Source organism: Capricornis sumatraensis, chromosome 4 (assembly GCF_032405125.1).
Source record: "Capricornis sumatraensis isolate serow.1 chromosome 4, serow.2, whole genome shotgun sequence".
NCBI classification, from domain to species: domain Eukaryota; kingdom Metazoa; phylum Chordata; class Mammalia; order Artiodactyla; family Bovidae; genus Capricornis; species Capricornis sumatraensis.
The window spans coordinates 98,863,905-98,880,680 of NC_091072.1; the positions used below are offsets into that span (position 1 = coordinate 98,863,905).

The 16,776-nt window shown below is 41.2% G+C and overlaps 1 protein-coding gene across 1 annotated transcript in view; it reads left to right on the plus strand.

Annotated features, from left to right (window-relative positions):
* Positions 1-8,005: 8,005 nt before the first annotated feature.
* The window catches only part of LRIG3 (leucine rich repeats and immunoglobulin like domains 3), a 51,115-nt gene continuing 42,344 nt past the window's right edge, over positions 8,006-16,776 (plus strand). Inside the window, exons 1-3 of the mRNA XM_068970700.1 lie at positions 8,006-8,241; positions 14,273-14,344; positions 14,645-14,719. Coding sequence (XP_068826801.1) covers positions 8,006-8,241; positions 14,273-14,344; positions 14,645-14,719 — 383 coding nt within the window. The remainder of the gene's footprint in view (positions 8,242-14,272; positions 14,345-14,644; positions 14,720-16,776) is intronic.

A 16,776-nucleotide genomic window follows, 5' to 3' on the forward strand; every position in this document is an offset into this window, starting at 1 on the left:
ACTCCCGGAGTTCACTCAGACTCACGTCCATTGAGTTGGTGATGCCATCCAGCCATCTCACCCTCTGTCATCCCCTTCTCCTCCTGCCCCCAATCCCTCCCAGCATCAGAGTCTTTTCCAGTGACTCAACTCTTCCCATGAGGTGCCCAAAGTATTGGAGTTTCAGCTTTAGCATCATTCCTTCCAAAGATGCAAATCACAACTACAATGAGGCATCACCTCACACTGGTCAGAATGGCGATCACCAGAAACCCTGGAGAGCATGAGGAGAAAAGTGAACCCTCCTTGTTGGTGGGAATGTAAATTGGTACTGCCACCATGGAGAAGAGTATGCAGGGTCCTTAAAAAAAAAAAATAGAGCTACCATATGATCCAGCAATCCTACCTCTCAGCATATATCCAGAGAAAACTGCAATGCTGATTATAATATCCAAGACATGGAAGCAACCTAAATGTCCATCAACAGATGGATGGATAAAGAAGATGTGGTATGTATATATCATAGAACATTACCCAGCCATTAAAAAGAATGAAATAATGCCATTTGCACAACATGGATGGACCTGGACATTATCATACTAAGTGAAGTAAGACAGAGAAAAACAAACATCATATAATATCACTTAAATGCAGAAACTACCAAAAGTGATACAAATACTTATTTACAAAACAGAAACAGACTCACAGACTTAGAGAATGAATTTATGGTTAACAGGGGAGAAGTAGGGGACAGGGAAAGACTGGGTGTTTGGGTTGACGTATACCCACTGCTATATTTAAAATAGATAACAAGGACCTACTATATAACACAGGGAACTCTGCTCAATATTCTATAATAACCCAAATGGGAAAATAATTTGAAAAATAATAGATTCAAGTATAGGTAAAATTGAATCACTTTGCTGTACACCTGAAACTAATACAACATTGTCAATCAACTACATTCCAATATAAAATTGTATAAAAATTAAATTTTTAAAAAAACTACAATTATTTAACCTGCAGAGAAAAAAAAGATAAGGAATATTTCTGGCGACCATTTGTGTTTTTCCTAGAAGCAGCAGAAAAGTTCAAATGGCAGCAAAAGAGCAGGAGGAATTCATTTAACTGGGCTCTAAAGAGAAATGCTCAGACTGAAAAAGTTGTTCAAGTCTGAAATCACTGCCGTGGGAGTGGAGGAGGCTGCCTGCTGCAGACACAGTTGTGCCCGGGGCAAGCAGATAAGCAAGGTGCCCTTGAAAGCTTCTTCATGCTCTATGTCAGTATTTCCCTGGAAATCTTTTTGTATGTGTGTTTAAACATAATAGAAACGTGTAAAGCTCTGGGCTAAAAACTTGAGATTTTAGCAGGAAAGTATCCGTCCTGCCTTCAGTGTAACAGGAGTACATGTCATGTTGAAACAAACCCCAGATAGCCAAAAATCCTTCTCATTCTCTATCTGAAAATACTTAGGCAGAATGATATTGTGAATTCTGTCATTTGATAGTGATCCTGAGATTTAGGAACAGAAGCAAAATTTTCAATGCAAGGGACCTGATTATGAGATCATTCACGACAAAGTGACCTTAACAATTTGATAATCAGGCTGCATAAATATCCAACATGTAAGAGAATGAAACAATAAATAAAAGCAATAAGAACCTCATTTATGAGCCCTCTCCTGGTTTGGAAATGCAAATTAATTCTTAGAAGAGGATGTAGGGCAATTGTTCATCTAAGAAGTGGGAGAAAAATACTCTGCAGAAAAGTTCCTGGGAGAAGGGAATATTTTTAGCAAACATGCCTAATCATTCTTTTTGACCTCATGGCATAAATCATAACAAATTGAGTTAGTAACTTTGAGATGGCATAAAATTCCTGTTAAGAAATCTCAGGCTCTGTATAGTATGCTTTTTTAATGCACAGATTAAAGGTCTGATACAAAAATTATAAAATGCTTTTTTTTTTTTCCCATCTTAGCATTCATTCTTTTCTTGTTACTTGAGGACAAATACTCAAGGGTTTATTTAATTTCAACATTCCATCAGTCAATAATCCCAGCAGGAGAATGCTTCTATGGTTAACTCACTTTATCTCCCTAAATAATGAAAAGAAAACAGCAATTTGAGAGTTAAGTAATAGGAACTAGAATCTAAAAGGGACTTTACAGTGTAGCACATATCATTCTTTACCCTGTTTTACAGGTAAAGAAAATGAAGTATAGAGTTGTTCAGTCAACCAAGATTACAGGGTTTCTGACCTCAGTGTCAGACTGCGGACTACCTCGTGTCCTCGGTAACAAATTCCCAAGCATTTGGATTTCTGCACTTCTGACAGGGTGGGTTATTACCCATGTGTTGAGATTCTCAGGGGAGTCTTATTGCTATCAGCTAGAGAAAAACATGGAACATGTTTGGAAGAAGAGAAAATATCCTGAGGTCCTTAAATGAGTGGAGAAACTTAAAGAGCAGAAAGGTCTGAGCTGGGGAAGGACACTCACCATTGAAGAAAATCTGAGGGTCACAGCTGCCCTGAGCCTTCACCCATCCCCCACCCCCATTCCAGTAGATCTAGCATCCACTGAGGTGATTTCCAGGGAACCCCAGCTTCATCCACCACAGGAGTTTTCCTCAGAGCGTATATTATTCCTAGAGGGTGACCTGAGAAATAAGTAAAATAAAAGCTAGCATATGTTTAATTTATAGTTGAGTGAACATGCAGATAACACTGTTTGTTTTCAATTCAAGCAACATCATACAGTTGGCCAACTGAGAGAAACAGATGGGTGGCTATCTTCATTTTTGTAAATATTTTCTAGAGTTCAGACATGTTCCTTGGAAGGGCTATGCAAAGTAAGATTTTATTCTCCTGCTCTTTAAGTGAAGCATGGCATTTTTTTGTGAGAAAAGGGGGTTATCTATTTCTTCTAAAATGCCTTAATGAATGGGAAAAGATATGGTTTAGGTTACAGAGTGCAGCAACATTTGCTTCTTGGCATCATTATCTGGGGATTTTTGTGCTTTTCTTCCTCCTCTGCCTTATCTCTTTTCCCTTTTCACAGTTCACACTTACACAAACTGTGTTATTCATTGTAATGATAAAGCAAGTACTGAGTGTTTAGCTTTCATTCTTGTCCTTGGATGTTAAAACTGACAGCTTAGCACCTCTATTACTTTTTATCGGTGAGTCATTGCCCTTGCCAGCACTCAAGATAAGAAAGTCTCACACTTGCCAGAGGGAGAGAAAAAACAACAGGAAAACTGAAAAGAGCACTGGGGCTGAGTTGTACTAACCACAGAATGGACGGCAGGAGGCTGTTTTGAAAATGGATGGGCCTTGCCATTCTCCAGGACAAAGTTATAAATGAGAAACTGTCTGGTGTGATTTAGGTCATTTCCAATGGAGAGTCAATTTTCAACTGCCCAGTTAACCAGTATAAACCTCTAAGGAGTAGAGAAATTCAACACTTGAGCGTTTTAATCCAAATGTTAAAAGACCTACATTCAAAATGAATCTGATCACCTCACACTAAATCCTTATTTATGAAAGATTAGACACAGGAGCTGAGAATTGCCATTTGATACTACAATACTCGTGTGTGTGTGTGTGTGTGTGTGTGTGTGTGTGTGTGTACAGAATAACAACACCATGAGAGGGTCAAAGAATTCAGTGACACATAAAGGGTGTTTTGGGGATCATTGTTATTCACTGACAAATTTTGGGAAATTATACAAAATTTTATGTTTCTTTTTTCCCTCCAATACAGACCATTTTTCTTGGCGCTGTGCCTTCATCCCTATTGTTCAGATATCAATACTAAAGGAAGTTACACAGGGCTGTGAGAGACCTCAAAAGCAATCTGTTCTCACCTGCTCAGGGAGACAAGCCATGGAGGTTCTGCCTTGTACTTTGTGAAGGGTTTGGGAAGTTGGTGAAAACATTACATTGATTTAGAGTTCCCACATAGGACTAGTTCCTCTTTCTATTGACTGCATGGCTCAGGATATACTGGGATGGTGTTATTGCTCAGTCGCTAATTTGTATCTGACTCTTTTGTGATCCCATGGACTCTGTTCTGTGGGATTCCTCTGTGGTTCCTCTGTCTATGGGATTTCCCAGGTGAGAATACTGGAGCAGGTTGCCATTTCCTTCTCTAGGGAACCTTCCTGACCCTACCATCAAATCCAGGTCTCCTACATTGCAGGCAGATTCTTTACCCCTGAGCCACCTGGGAAGCCCATTGAGATGGAGAATAGCCATATTTAATGTGAAACACATCCTTTCCATATCATCATAGTCCACTTTCTCAAAAACCACATGAAGTTCTGAATAAGCACAAAACACACCCATAAAACACCCCCTGCTAATTGATTCCCAATTTAAAATTTAAAGTGGAACAAGAACTTAAAGATGCTTGCAAAGCAATCTGTGTGAAGAAATCTAGATTTCTAATTTCTCCCCAGTTTTTACAATTGTCTCATGCAAATCTAATCTGATAGCACTGGGTATTAGTTATTATCTGTAAAGAATCTTTCCCAAGCTTCAAGTTCATTAGCATAGAAATGAAGTTACTTTCTGGTTGCACTTGTATGTGGTTGATGCAATATTTAATTTAATTGAGTAATTATAGATATGAACAAGTCTGGAACTACAATGAGTAGGAGAAAACATGCAAATAAAGTACTGGGGAGGGGCTGGTAGCCACTGGATTTCCGCTTGTCTCGGGCATTAGTCCATAAATCTTAGAGGAGGGCGGAGAATGACAGCTAAAGCAGTAAACTGATGAAGGGAAATCACGTAATAAGAGAGTGTTTATTGTATTCCCAACTTACAGATGAAGAAACGGAGGTACTGAAAATTTAAGTAACTTAATCAACAGCACATACTTAGTAAACCCTTAAAGGATATACAGGAAGCATGGTTATGTGGAAATAATTCTAAGCATCAGTTAGGAAGTACTAGAGTAGAAATGGCCAGTTACATTCCAGTGAATACTAGATGTTCTGGGAATGCATTAGAGGGATAGCCAAAACAGGACTCATGGAAACCATCTCCAAAAGAAGGATGCTTAAGTTGAAGGGCCAACCAATCAGACAGAACAGGGGCAGAGAGTGATCTGGACAGAGGGACCAGGATGTGAAGGAAGGGCAAAGGCAAAGAGCACGGCACAGGAAGGGAACTGCAAGTAGGTCCTAGAATAAAAGAGAGATGAGCAAATTTAATGAGTTAAAGAGGCAAGCAGAGACCAAGCACACACGAATACTCCATAAGTCACTGTAGGGAATTTAAACTTTACTTCGAGGACAATGGGAGCCCGAGAAAGGAACCAGGAAGTGGAATTACAGGAGCAGATTTGAGCTTTTGTGATATCACTCGACTGCACTGTGGAGAAAGGACTGGAATGCCAGATGGGAAAGAGTCTGTGGCAGTCAACCAAGCAAGAGCTGATGAGGGGCTGAGTTTGCATAATGTCTTTGGAGATAGGAGATGTATTTAGCTGTTAGTTTCATTAGGACTTGCTAATTGATTGATTGCAGGGGTGGTGGTGAAATCTAAAGGGCAGTAGTCATCTGAATGGAGGCAGATATCCTTCCTTGAGATAGTAAATTCAGGAGGAAAAAGAATAAGCTTCAAGGGTGGTGAAATTCAATTCTAGAAATGTTGTTATATTTGAATATCCAATTTGAGACACCTTATGAGTGGTTGAATATATGGGTCTGGAGTTTAGGAGAAAGATCTGGGCCACAAATATGGATGTGATAAATACCAGCATGTGGATGTAAATGGAATTCCACAAAAGAAGATGAAATAATATAAGGAGAGTAGAGAATGCAGAAGGAAAACAAGCCAACCCACCCCCAAGAGGTAGCTGTCACAGGCGTGACACATCAATGAGCAAGCCACCATACTGGTGGCACCATGCCTACACCTAATGGCACGTGTATAATGGCATCTTTCTTCTTTTTAAAAACTCCAATTCAATTCACTAAGCCTGATTTTCCATATATAAAATAGACAAGAGCGACTGAGCTGGAAAATCTATACCAGCCTTGACCACTCCCTAGTAGGCAAAATAATCACTCAAAACTGAAGTGCCTTCATTATAAATATTTTCTAATTGAACTCATAAAAAAAAGTGGTGGGGTGAATGTCAATGGTAGCTGGAAAGAAGAGAATGGGATGTCACATCTAAACTGGTGGCTTTCAACTTCTGAGTTGAATCTTTCCCCACCCTCATGAATCTGAGTGTTCATTCAGGTAATTGGCTACAGTGGAAATCAATGAGTGTGAGTTGCAGTTAAACTCACCTCTCCCAGCGGCTTCCACTCCTCAGTAACGAGCAGTTTAAGCAGCCCCAAGGGATGCTTTGGTAGATGACACTCAAGAAACAGTGTGTGGAGGTGAACGGTTTTTTGGGTTTTTTTCATTCTTTAGCTTTTGATTGTATCAAACAGCAGGTGGGATATTATTTCCCTGACGAGGGATCAGTCTGATGCCTGCCTCCCTGCATTGAAAATGTGGAGTCAACCACTGCATTGCCAGGGACGTCCACATGGTGAACTCACTGCTGATTTGGTGGTACTTTATTATTTTTGACCATGCCCACACAGCTTGCAGGATTTTAGTTCCCTGACTTGGGATCAAACCTGTGCCCCCTGCAGTGGAAGCCCATGGTGTCATAACCACTGGACTGCCAGGGAATTCCTGAAAGTTTAAAGTGTGTTTTCAGTTGTTGCTACAAAGAAGTTAGTTACTTTCCATGGGTGTATCTCCTCTCCCAGAGGAGGAGGGCATTCCCATTTGGTCTCTGAGGTCTCCATCATTTCCTGTGGGCTCAGTCACCTGCAAAGGTAAGTCAAAGTACAGACTTCAATGTAAGTCCTGTAGGCCTGAATTGTCCCCCACCAGAGAGAACAGGCAAGTACTACTTCTAGCCTGGGAGCATTTTCAATTATAATTTGTCATCACTCAAGGCACAGGTGAACCATGGTGCATATATTAATTTTTCCTCCAAGGTCCCTTGTTTTCATTTGGCTTTAAAACATTATGGTGACTACTCTTATTTATTTTTTTACTTATTGCATGCAATCTATGATTGCCACTGCGGTATACGAGGGCATTTCCCACACTTTCCGCCCAGCTCTATCCAATGCACTAAGGCTGGCTATTTGTACGTAACTCAGTATACCGTTTCTAATACCATGATTTTTACATTGTATAATTCGTTTTACTATTGGAGATGACATATGGGAAAAAACCCAACCAGTGTTTAAGATTAAAAAAAAACAAAACAGTACTTTTATTTAAACCATTGTTTCCCGTGTGAATAGTAAGATAATTTATACTTCTTTTTAAAATTTGGAATGCAAGGTCTCCTAATAATAGAACTTAACTTTGCTCCCCTGAAGTGCCCCGAAATACCTCCTACTCCGAAAGCTGGCCTAAAATGTGCTCACTTGTTTGCTCACTCCTTTTTTCTCTTCAGCACCATTTGATATATGTTTCCCAGGACGTAGTGGAGACTTGTAGCCCTAGAGGCTGGAAAATCTAACTCCGAATTTCCTACAATCTCAGCTCCACTTTCTCCCGCGCTCCGGTCGGGGGCGGGAACCTTGTTATTGTCATGTGGCCGCGAGGGCTACAGGCCGGGCTGGCCAATGGGCGCGAGCGGGTCTGGGCAGCACCGCCCCTCGGCTGCAGCGCACGGGGACTTGGCGCTCCGCTGAAAGGAGGAGGCGAAAAAGTTTCTTTTGCGGGCAAGAAGGGCTTCGGCGCGCGGACGCTGCTCCCACTGCAACTCTGCCACAGCTGGCCGTTGTTTTCGGTTTCCCTGTCGCTGCCCTGGGGCACGAAAGAGCTCTGCTGTCTGGACTGAGAAAAAAGGGGCTTACCTGCGAGCGCGAGAGGGGGGCGCGCGCACGCGGCCCCGAGCGCCGGCGTCCACTCCCGGCTGGAAGTTGGTGCCGGACCCCGAGTGCCCACCGCCTGCGGAGACCCGGGCCGAGCGAGAAGCTGCGGGACCAGTATGGGCGCGGCAAGGCTCCGCGCGCTCGCGGCGGCGCTGGGGCTGCTGCTGTGCGAGGTGCTGGGGCACGCGGGCCCGGCCAAGGGCGGCGGCCTCGAGGCGCTGGGGCCGCCTTCTGGGGTCGGCGCTGAGCACCAGTGTCCGGCTCCGTGTCGCTGCCTCGGGGACCTCCTGGACTGCAGTCGCCAGCGGCTGGCGCGCCTTCCCGAGCCGCTTCCGTCCTGGATCGCTCGGCTGTAAGTATTCTTCCAACGGGCGGAGGAGGAACCGCTTGAGTTTCGGGACTGCAGGCTAGGGGCCAGGATGCTAGGCGCGCAGCAGCTTTTTCCGGGGCACCTCCTCTTGGCCCAGGCCTCGAGCGGCGCCCCGCGGGGATGGAAAAGGAGCTGACCGGGCCTCAGTCCCTCTCCATCCCCCGGCGCTTGGCGGACTGCGCAGGTGGGCCCTGGCCTGCCCCACCCGGCCGCCCTTGGGCCACAGGACGGAGCCACTGACAACTCCCGGGGGCAGAATCTGCGTCCTGCGCGGAGCTCGCCTAGGGGGCTCAGATGCGCGCCTTGCCAGTCCGGGGTGGGAGAGCTGACACCCTTCGGCCGCCCTGATTTCTCTGTTCTCACTTTACGAGTACGATCCCGCGGCTCAACTATAGTTTCTAACAGGTTCAAGTCACCTTTTGCGTTCCCAACACTAGTAATCGAGCGCGCTCTTTCGTTTGGGAAGCCCTTTCAACAGTTATGGCCCTTAACCAAGCAATGGTAGACATCATTTTGTTGTTCTTTACCCTCGCTTAATTTCGCGTTAGTAAATTCCATAAATTCCCGTCTTCGACCAAACTGTAGCACATCCCCATTCCGGTAAGAAGCTGGCAAGACTGAGCAGTAGATATGGAAGGGAAGGAACTGGAGTTTTTTCAGAACCGAAGGCGTGATTTCTGTGGCTTCTCAGCGCGACCAGGAGGTTTAGGAGAGAGCGCTGGGTGCTGTTATGCAAGTTTTTGGATGCTAGGTATGAAGTCTGAAAAACCTGAAATCACTGCCAACGGCGTGAAAGAACAAGGAAGACAATGTCGTTTAGTTGGAAAGGCTAATTTTTTCCAAATGTTGTCTCCTTGTTCTCTCCGAGCCCTCGTTTTGTTAAAATTGGGGGACTGGTGCAAAATGTTAACAGTCAAAACTTGTATTTCTTTCTTTCTTTTTAAGTAGCTGTCCTGTTGAAAAAAAGCAAAAGTGCAGTCCATTGTTAACACTCAGATTTGGGCCTAACAGAGTAGTAGTGGAGATTTGAAACTTTTGAAACTTATCAACTATCCTAACATTCCAAATAGTAGTGGTAGAAAGTTTGGACAGGTTGTTAAAAAAACTGTGTTTTTAAATCTCTATGCTCACCGAAGTCTTTTTTTGTGGAATATAGAATTGTCAACTATGGGAAAGCATATGCTTTGTGTTGATGTGCCTTAATTTTTAAAAAAGTTTAGAGAGTTTTAGATTGGTATGTAATGTCTTATCGTGGGATGTCTTGTTTAGTAGTTTTTATTACAATTGAAGAAGGAGATAAGGACTTTAACCTAAAACAGGGAGACTTTCAATTAGTTGTGGCTAATTCTGTTCAATTGCCTCTTGTGGAGGTCATGCTGCCTTATTCATGAGATGTGAATGGCTCTATTGACAACATGTGGAACTGAACATTTGAATGACTGGAGGTGAACACTTATAAATAATAGAGGGTTGAGGAAGAATGAACATAGTGCTTCCCTGGGGTGTGTTTAGAAGGGCTCAGATCATTCACGTCCTCTAACTTTCAGTCGTTTCCCGAGTTAAGTGACCTGTCGGATCATGCCGGCGTGCAATATATTTTTGTGTGAATGTCTTTTTAAAAAATTGGACGTCTTAAAAAAAAAACTGTAGTGCTCTTGATTAGAAGTTGAGTTAAACCAAAAGGGGTTTGATACCTATTTAAACATTGTCTTAAAAGTAGTTGACCTAATTAGGATTTTGTTTTCCAGGTAATTTGGTGGCACACTAAAAACAAATTACAGTTTATTTGGTTAGCGCAATCTTTAATTACATTTCCGCCAGCAGTAAATTGTCTCAATACAAGTCCACATTCCTTAAATGTATGTGAAAATAAGTTCCACTTGTGCAAATAAGCGCTAGGTCTGTTGTCGGAAGCCCCACCCTGATCACTCACTGGACAGCTCTGTCATTCTTGTACATGTGTGACTTTTAACCAACTTTGTAGTTGTCACCAAAGCATGTGGTCCAGGTTCTTTATTGTAAATGTTTCTTTTGTTTGTGCCTAAAGCTCTAGAGGTCTCCTCTCTCCACCTTTGAAATGAGCAGAAAAATGCATAGAATTGAGCTTTAACTTCTCTGTTATTTGGTGTTTGGAACAGGAGGCATAAGATAGCTGCTGCTTAAATTTTACTTAATTAGAAAAGCTTTTCGGTAGACTGGCCCCGAGTTTAGAAATATGTAACAAAATGCATGTTGTTCTTCCCCACATCTTAACTTCCTTTTCCTCAGGTAATTAAGAAAGTCAAAGTTTGCCTTAGAAATATTTCATGAGAGCGTTCTTCAGAAAAAGTTTGGTGCATAGCTTTTGTTTCATTTGTTCAATTGGCAAGTTAAAAATTTAATCTCTTTAGTACACATGTGTGTATGTATTTTTTCCACTTTATTCACTTGTGATTTAGGGCCATAAGAATCCCATGGGTGAAAAGTTGAATTGTTTGAGCTGTAAAATAATAATATCACAGTTCTCTTTTTTTAAAAAAAAAGGAACTTCTAATACTTTAATGAAAGTGGCTCTTAAAACGGTCACTGTTTGAAGCATCCCTTACAACTCTCTTTAAAGGCAGACTTGAGTTTACATCTAGACTGTGTGCTTGCAAGGAGTTCTGAACCCAAAGAGGAGGGCTAGTTAGAATATGTTTACTTAGGCAAGGGAGGGAAAAGTTGCCCAGTTGTCAGTAAGAGCTTCAAGTAGTTTTAAAACCTCACTGGAATTTCAGAATTATTTGTCTTATCACAACAGAAAGGTTTGGGTTAGCTGAGCTCAGGCCAAAAAAAAAAGTCTGGAAGGTACTTTGCTGGTGTGACTTCTTTAGTGTCTGCCTGTTATAAATCCTCTGGTCCGTACCAGAACTGGGGCTGGGGTTGGGGGGTAATAGTCCTTCTGGTTTTCACAGCTGTTTTTCTGTATTTTCCAGACGAAAACTTGAACATAGCTGGCTGATTTATGAGTCACTTTGGATCAGTGTCTTAAAACAGCTACAGCCCTGGCTTTTTGTTTTTCAGCTTTCCAGATTTCTGCTGAATTAGCAGCTCTACAGGCCCCAGTGGGGTTGATTAAGAAGCTGTGCCGGATTTGCATTTTAAAATTTGACTTGGAAGCCAGATTTCCAAATGCTAAAAGGAAGAGAATGAGAGCTGGGACCAAATGTTGTAAATGAATTATTTTCATATATATTTACCCGCTTTCTAATATGCAAGAAGAGAGACTTCTCTCTGCTGTGTAGAGTTTGGTTTTCAAGTGTTTGGGCAGCTGAGTTTTGGGTAAATAGTTAACACCTCTCTGCCTCACCACCTTTCCCATTTATTAACCTCATTACAAAAAGTTTTTTTAGAAAAGGTTTCCTGGGGAGGATGTTCATTACTGGAACTCTAAAAACAAAGAATCTGCCTGCCTTACTGACTGTAACGGGATTTCAGAAAACATTGACATTGTATAAGTTGAATCTGTTTTTAGTGGTATTTTTAGTGATCTAGCCATAAAAGGGAAGATTTACAAAAATGTGACATCCTTGGATCATTTCTGAAACAAACTGTATGAAACCTAAATTTAAGTGCATTAAAAGTTTCAAAGCTTCAAGTATTTATTAGCAATAAGAGTCACTTCAGTCACTTCTTTTTCTCTCCCACATATACTGTGGTTTTAATAATAGTACGCAAAACTCAGGAATGGAAGTGTGTTGCAGTAACTGAACTGTTTCAGGCTGCCTGCTCCTGCTTATGGATCAGAAATGAGGGGTCCCCAGCATGTGTTCTCTGAAGACAGTTTCTCATTTTAAAGGTCTTTTGTTGGAGATTTCATCCCACTACTGGTGAGGAGGAGGAAAAAAGTTGAAGCATTCCATCTTTTTTTAACTTTTATTTTTCTCACAGCGTGGCCCTGAGAAAAATGAAAGAGTGAAATTTGTGTTCTTTTCTCATTAGAAAGGAAATCACCTGTGTGAGCTGGAAATGCCAGATGGGTGCCCCCTTTCCTCTGAACAATAGGGATGCAGCCCAGTAGGCTGAGTGCAACGTTCTTTAGTTAAGTGAGTCCAAATGAGCCTTTCTGTTGATTCAGGCTACCTCCCAGGTGAAGGCCTCTTTTTCTTGGTTGTTTTTTTTAAAGCCCGTGGGAAATCTGTGACTGTCTGTGGTGCTAAAAGCACACAGGTTTTTGTCTGAATCTGAATGTGAGTCGTTGGACGCACGGTTTCCTTGATGAACTCCAGATGGACTCGAGCTGGGCTGTGAGGGAAAGTGTCTGGCTCCAGCGTGGGGAGCATGCACGGCAGTGGTTGTAATTGCAGGACTTTTATAGTTTAAAGACTGTGCCAGGTTTTTTTTTTTTCCTTCATGTTATAACTCTACCAGAACGAATCTACTCATGTCTGTTACTGTCCGGTAGGTCTTTGGGCAAACATGTTTCAAATAAAACCTTTGCAAAAAAAAAAAAAATTACTCTTTTTTTCCTTTTAGGTGAAATAGATCCAGGTTTATTCTCAAAACAAAAAATGCAAAGACTGAAAAAGGATCTCTGATTTCTAATTGTTAGTTAATGAATGTACACAGAGTAACACTGGGCTTCTCTGAATGTGATTTCTCTGCATTTTTTTTTTTTTTTTTGGCAGGGGACAGGCAGGGGGAGTGGCACACTTACGTATATAGCACATGGTTCTTGCTCTTCTCCAGTCAAGTTTGGTTATCTCTAACTTGGGTTATTTAAAAATCTTCACTTTTAAACACTGAAGAAATTAATCTGGTAGGATTGGATACACAATTTTCAGTGGGAGAGCTTTTGCCCATCCTGTTTGTCAGGCTGGCCTTCAGTAGACGTTCAGCCCTGTCATTTTCTTTAGACCAGTTTGAAGGCACATAGTCAGTATTACCAAGTATTTTGCCAGATTTTGTTTCACACTTTGACTCTTAAATGCTGAGCTGATGGCCCTGTCCTAGAACACTGAACATGTAGGAGTTTGGTTTTGCTTTCTTTTAAATACTGATGTCCTGTAGGAATGTTACTAAGTTATAAGGAACCTCTGAGTTAGAAGCAGTTTTATTTTAATGATTGAAAAGAAACCTGATCATGGGTTCTGATGATGCTGGGAGGGATTGGGGGCAGGAGGAGAAGGGGACAACCGAAGATGAGATGGCTGGATGGCATCACTGACTCAATGGACATGAGTCTGAGCGAACTCCAGGAGATAGTGATGGACAGGGAGGCCTGGCGTGCTGCGATTCATGGGGTCGAAAAGAGTCGGCCATGACTGAGCAACTGAACTGAACAGTCTGCTTAACTGTGTTAGGTGGTTGATGTGCTTTAAATTACACATTATATTGAGATATTTAGATTTGGGGAAATTCAGGAAAGCAAAGGTTGGGTTGTTTTTACCCTCGCAATACACGCACACACACATACACACACAGAAGTTGGGTTGTTTCCTACCCTCTCAACACACTCTCACACCCCAGTACTTTAAATAACTCGGTGCCTTAAACCAGGGAAACATATGTATGAAAAGCAATTTTTACTTTCTTTGACTGTAATAAGGACTTTGATACTTAGTTTTACGATAATAAAAAGGTTTCTTTAGACATTTTAGTTTCAGCAACCTGCCTAATTAGCCACTTTTCATAAGCTATGACTTCATCATATCAAGTTGGAAGTGAGGAGATGGCAGGGGGTGGGGAGGGTGAGGCAAAACAACCAGTTCACAAAGATCTGTTCACCCTGGGCCAAAAACCATCTCCTAAAACATTTGCGGGCTTGGAGCATTTGAATCTGCCAGTCTCCTAAACCAATTTTGTCTTCAGAGTTTGTATTTTGGATTTTGCCCTCTAGTTTATGCACAGGATAGACCAATTATTTCTCATGTTGTAGCTGGTGTTGAGAGAGAGAGAGTTCATAAATCCACTCTGTCTTGCACATCATTAAGCACTGTTAGTGATTTTTGGAAACTACTTACAATTTTATTTTTGTCCCCCCCCCCCCCAACAGGGACTTAAGTCACAACAGGTTGTCTTTCATCAAGGCAAGTTCCTTGAGCCATCTTCACAGCCTTCGAGAAGTGTGAGTTCAGCTCTTTCCTGTTTGAGGTTTGAATCAAATATATTACCCATCACAGTATTTGATTGTAAAGAGTATTTGGGTTACAGTAATTATTGGGTTGAACCGAAAAGTTCATTCAGGTTTTTCCATACCATCTTACAGAAAAACTGGAGTGAACTTTTTGGCCAACCCAATATTTAAAACCTTTAACTTGGGAAAGGGATCTTTCAATGAATTTATAACGTTTTCACCTTTACGGAATACAGATTGTGTAATCAGCTTCTCTTTCTCTCTCTCTCTCTCTCTCTTTGGCATTTATAGGAAACTGAACAACAATGAACTGGAGACCATTCCAAATTTAGGACCAATTACAGCAAACATTACACTTCTCTCCTTGTAAGTGGATGTTAGAAGGATTTCACATGTATGTTTGCATGGACCGTGGGGAGCAGTTTCATATGGGCTAGACTACAGATCTTACAAGCACAATATGCTTCCTTTAAACTGGTTAACTTGTCTCCCAGCCCCTCTCTTTCTCTCACTCCTAAATTTTGAGTATCATTGTAGCAAGGATGCTTTATACATTGCCATCCTTCGCTGCTGTGACCTCCAAGATTCAGAGAAGCCACCTTCACACGCCAGAGATATGTATTTGATTCTGGCAGTCTAGGACTTAAACCCTGGTATCGCTCAATGGTTGGCATGGGATCTGTAGATCCAGCATTATATAGTTCTGTGGAGAATAAGCTATTTGGGGAGGAGAAATGGAGTTGAAAGCATTGGGGTATCCTCTTTTAAGTGTGGCACCTGCAGTGGAAATCAAGTTGAGAAACATCAAATCAAACTATCCACTGTATACAGTTAAAATTCAGTAGGTGATTAAGTTAGAAGTATCATTGCATGTCTTTTTGCATATCGGAGTTTTCAAATAAGATTAAAATTGTGTTACATTTTTCTGTATTATTAGGTCATGATGTGTTTATACTTACACATTGGAGATGTTTTAGAATAATTTTGACTTTTGGCCTTTAAAGTCATTTCGAAGGGGCATGGTTTGATTTCTGAAATGAGGTAGTTTACCACATCCATCTTGATTAATTTAAAAATACATTTAAGCCACTGAAGTTAAAAATGTTTTCCTTCTTTAAACAACTTAAGGGAAAAAAACACCATTGTTAGTTGCATCTGGGAAAGGTGTTGGGAGGGTTGAAATTATACAGTAAATTTCAGGAAAGCTGTTCAATTAATTAAAGTGATCACTACCCAATTGCTTACATCTGGTGATTTATAGAGGTTTGTTTTTACTGAGAGCCCAGGTCAGCTAAGTCACGGGTGCAGCCGCTGTGTCTGCTTTCCTCTGTTTGAATAAGAACTGAGTGACATTTGATACTGATGTGGTTTTTCCAAAGATCAGAAACAGAAAGGAATAAAAAAAAAAGTTGGTATTTGACAAATAAACACTGAATTTAAAGAAAGATTTTTATGCTAGCGTACATACCTGTTTTGTCTTTCCCAATTGCTTAAAATGTTGGAGTCTGAATGGAGCACTGCTTTTGGTGTCTTTAATATCTTTCGCTATTCTCATTTGACCAAGGGGGCCTATTTAAACCCCAGGGAATGACACTTCTTTGCCCCGCTGTCCTTGCCCTGTGTATTGGCAGATCCTGTCAGCATGTTGAAAGGGTCTTGAGGGTCGTTGCATGCTTCATGGTTGAGAGGGTCTGCAGTGGGGTTTTAGAATCTGGGTGGGTTGAGGAAAAAACAGTATTCATTTGGGCATGGTATAGAGTTGAAAGCGAAAGAACTTGTAAGGAAATTAGAAAGTTCTATCAGAAGTAAATAACCCGGTGGTTTTACATTTTAAAGCTATAATTTTGTAATTAGAAAACTGAAATGACATCTGGAAAATTAGAAACCTTCAATATTTGAGCTCTTCTCTGTTTTGTTTGCCCTTCACCTTAGTGGATGCTGAGTAATCTTTCCTGAATTTGAATGATCTCACTTTCTTTTCCCTTAATTTGTTGTAGTGCATCTAACCAGGGGTTGCTTTGTTCCTCCAATAAAATGGTAGATCCTGTTTATTACCTAGATTACATAGACTCTGTAAAGAGTAATTTACCTCATGGGCCTGCTAATTCAATGTGCATAGTAAAAATTGTTTTTATACTTATGAAGTGTCTTGAAAAATTTACTTTCCTGGCTGTTCTCCTCTATAAATGTTTTGTTTTCTTCTGTAGGCTTTTTTTTTTTTTTTGTAATACACAGTCATTGTTTCTAAAGCACTGTTAATTTCTGTCTGGCATAGGGTAGACTGTTTTAGTTTATATAGATGCACTTGAAAAATAACCAGAGCTGAAAGTCAGTACTTAAATACATTTCTGAAATTTCAAAAAAAGAAAATTGTTAAACTGCATAATGTGGCTCAGATTGGAAATTTGCTATGGCACCACCAT